The sequence below is a fragment of the Galeopterus variegatus genome, unplaced genomic scaffold (assembly GCF_000696425.1).
Source record: "Galeopterus variegatus unplaced genomic scaffold, G_variegatus-3.0.2 Scaffold9896, whole genome shotgun sequence".
NCBI lineage: Eukaryota > Metazoa > Chordata > Mammalia > Dermoptera > Cynocephalidae > Galeopterus > Galeopterus variegatus.
In genome coordinates, this window is record NW_007736007.1 from 66,181 (window position 1) to 70,041 (window position 3,861).

General features: G+C 39.6%; 1 protein-coding gene across 1 annotated transcript in view; it reads left to right on the forward strand.

Moving 5' to 3' along the window:
* The window catches only part of LOC103609648 (A disintegrin and metalloproteinase with thrombospondin motifs 12), a gene marked incomplete at both ends in the record, with an annotated part of 79,125 nt that overhangs the window by 56,094 nt on the left and 19,170 nt on the right, over nucleotides 1-3,861 (forward strand). Inside the window, one exon of the mRNA XM_008593949.1 lies at nucleotides 1,585-1,754. Within this exon, the coding sequence (XP_008592171.1) occupies nucleotides 1,585-1,754 (170 nt within the window). The remainder of the gene's footprint in view (nucleotides 1-1,584; nucleotides 1,755-3,861) is intronic.

The window sequence follows — 3,861 nt, forward strand, 5'->3', positions numbered from 1 at the left end:
AAAAAGAAAAAAAAAAAAAAAAAAAATTCCCTCATTTCTCATATAGGTTGTTGTTTTCTCCTCAAAAAGATGGCAAACTTCTAGGAAGCACAGGGCATGTGTTTACCTTCCTTTATACTCTCCTCTCCTCTGGACACAGTGTTGAGCACATGGTAGGATATAAATGCTGGATGATTATTATTCACAATAACCCCCAAAATGCTATCATCTATTGAGCTCTTACTCTGTGTTAGCTTCTCTACTAAACCTTTACATTGTCTCATTCAGTATTCACAACTTGTGAGATAAAACCAAGTATGCTCATTTCACATGTGAAAAAAACTGGGGCTTAGAGAAATTAGACAACTTGTTCAGAGTTATCTAACTACTAAAAGATAGAGCTGAATTCAATCCCTGATGCAGATGCAGTGATGTGGAGGCAAGATGGCATACGTGGCTAGCCTGGGAGAATTCTTGAAGGATGCACAATTTCTTCCTCCAGTTCTGCTATACTTCCCTCTTCCCTTTTGAGAGATCCATTGATCCTGGTGGGGAGATCATTATGCCCTCAAGTGTATAACAAGGGAAATATAAGGTTGAGAATGATTATTCTAAAATAAGATTAATTCACTCCTTGAATGTTTATTAAGAGCCTTCTATACTCAAAGTACTAGCTTAGAGTGAGTCATCAAAGAGCTATCTTTGGAAATGAGAAGTTTAAGAAGTGCATACAGTTGTTACATGAAGTGTCATTTAAGAGGAGAGAAATTACTTTTGATGGGAATCCAGGAAGCATTCATGATGGAGGCAGCATTTATTTGGTCCTTAAAGCAATGGCACTATGGAGACTTAAGACGGCAGAAATCTATCCAAAGGCACAGAAAAGAAATAGTAAATCAGGCAGTTTGTACCACTGGAGAACTGTGCAAATGAAGGGGGGTGTGGGAAGTAAATTGTTAAGATGAGTTAAGGCAGGATCATGAGGGCCTTGAATGCCAAGATCAAGAGGCTGACATGACCACTGAGCACCATTAGAGGTTTTTAAACAGGAAATTAAAATAATTAAGGTAATCTGAAAAATTAACCAGACAGTGATTTGTACCATGAGTGAATAAGGAAAAAGGGGACAGGAATGGAGGTGAGGATCAGACTGGTTTGGTAATTGTGGAATTGAAGAGGAGGAAGCAAATGTCAAGATACAACTGATGACCAGGCAACTGATTGCCTGTGAAGTCCAAGGAAAGCCAAGGATAGATGATTCTGGAAGCTGAGCACTTTTAACTTGCTAAATTAGGAATCAGAGAAGGAGCAGATTTGGAAGAAAAATGATATATTCCTTTTCAGCATGTATGTTGCATGGAGGAGGTACACATGGAAAAGATATACAGAATATTTCAAAATAGTCAATTATACACTTAGGACTGAAATGTTGGTGGGCAAAAAAAATATGTAAAATTGGAGGAATTTATTCAAAAGGTGAATTTTGAGGGCATAGAGAGACATGGTTTGGCAAGGAACAGGCATGGCCAAATGTGGGGGGATTTTTAAATGAATATGTTGACCTTTAAGGAAACTAAAAGAACAGCTTGTCTGTTTCATTTGTAGACCAAAGTTTGGAGGTAAATACTGCACTGGAGAAAGAAAACGCTATCGCTTGTGTAACGTCCACCCCTGTCGCCCAGATGCACCAACATTTCGGCAGATGCAGTGCAGTGAATTTGACACTGTTCCCTACAAGAATGAATTCTACCACTGGTTTCCAGTTTTTAATCCAGGTGAGGAACTGTAGCAGTGTATCCCAGGTCCAGGGCCACAGCCATTCTCAGGAAGCATATGTATGTCAGGGTTTCTATAATGTCTTGCAAAGTTCAACAAAGAGAATTGTATCATCAAGAGTTTTATACAGATGGTCCCTAACTTACAACGATTCAGCTTACAATTTTTTGACTTTATGATGGTGCAAAGCTATAAGCATTCAGTAGGAACGGTACTTTGAGTACCCATACAACCATTCTGTTTTTTACTTTCAGTACAGTATTCAATAAGTTATGTGAAATATTCAACACTTTATTATAAAATAGGCTTTGTGTTAGATGATTTTGCCCAATTCTAAGTGAATGTTTAAGTGTTCTGAGCATGTTTAAGGTAGGCTAGGCTAAGCTATGATGTTTGACAGGTTAAATGTATTAAATGCATTTTTAACTTAGGGTATTTTTAACTTATGATGGGTTTATAGAGATATAACCCCATTGTAAGTTAAGGAGCATCTGTAATAGAAGATGGAAACATTGACCTGGTTAAATTCATCAGTGAACGCTGAAGGCGGAATATGCCCAACTCTGTGCTGAGCTTTGTGGGAGATTAAGAACAGTTTATCAAACATGGTGACTCACTTCAAATCAGCTGAGGGGCAACTGAGCAGTGAACGGAGCCTGTAGAGATTTGGTAACTGATTGTTTGTTGACGGACATGTGGAACTGTGATTCTGGCAGAAATTCAGGACAGAAGGTCATTGTGGGTTTGGAGTAATATCAAAGAAGGCTACCAAGGAAGCAGCTGATGATTCTTAAGCATTTGTAGTCTTCTACTGAAGTAGGAAAAGGTGAGGTATTCAAAACAGGCATTGCAAGTGGAAGGAGAAAAGCACAAGGAAAGGCAGGACAACAGGAACGCCTTCTTCAGCAACGAATGAGCGCCAGCTCTGGGCCAGAAATCAACACTTCATGCATACCGGACAATAAGAGCAGGATGAAAAGTGACATCAAACGTCTAAAGGATGCACATCAGGGGATGGGGACATAGCAGAGTTGGAGAACAAAACCGCAGCCTTAGTAAAATTTTCCATGTCAGGACCAGTTACACACTCTTTCCTGAAAATGAAAAAGTAGCAATGACCATTAGCTGTAGATTAACGTAAAACTATTTGTTGTCATTAGAATGGAGAATAAAATAGAGACTATTTCCCTGAGCTAAGGAGATTTGAGGCAACATAGTAAAAAAATAGCTAATCAAATTTCTCATGATTTTTAAGTTCCTGAAATTCCAGTGTGATAGGACACACTGAATCATAGACGTGAGAATCACATATTTGGGCTGTTAGAACAATGATATAAGCAATACATTTTGAAAGAAAGATTCTATAATGCTTTGCCCACTTTGGGTCTCCAAAACACCCTGATGGCTATTCGTTGTCAAGGGCAACGTCTGCAACTTGCCGCCAATTGTTTGGCATCATTCATACTCTAGGGAAGTGAGTCATTTGGTTATGGTGTAATTTAGCTTCCTGAGCCAGGCATTTGAATACAGGAAAACTCATGTATATGCTCACATGGACTCCAAAAATAACTAGCGATGAAAGGTTCATCCAGTCAGTATTACCTGTACCTGTGTTCTGGACATTCTCTATTTTGTTGAAACTATTTGGGTCGGTGATCGCGTGGACCCTGAATGGGCAGCCTTCCAGTACTAAGAGAGCATAGCCGCCCTGGTGGTATGACAGGTGCCTAATTTGGGGTTCCCCTCCCAGATGTAGGGTGGGAGTTATGTGGACTTAAGTCTAATGACTCAAGTATCTGGATTTGGAATAAAAATATTTGATTTAGCTTTGCTTTTCATTTTTTTACAAGCATTTATTATGTACCTCCTTTTACTCAGCATAGCAGTAAATACTAAAGACATGAGTTATAAGAGTAGAGATAAATTTCACTCACTTTGGAGTGATCAGTTTGCATCTGTAACTGGGATTAAATTTGTCGGGTCCGCAGCTGGCGGCTGACCCGTACAGCACTAGCCTCATTCCTTCTGGTGAGCGAGCGAACAGGCCGGATTACTCTTTCCCTCCAGTCCCCTTTGGAAGGAGACGGGGGAAGAGAGCTGTGAAGA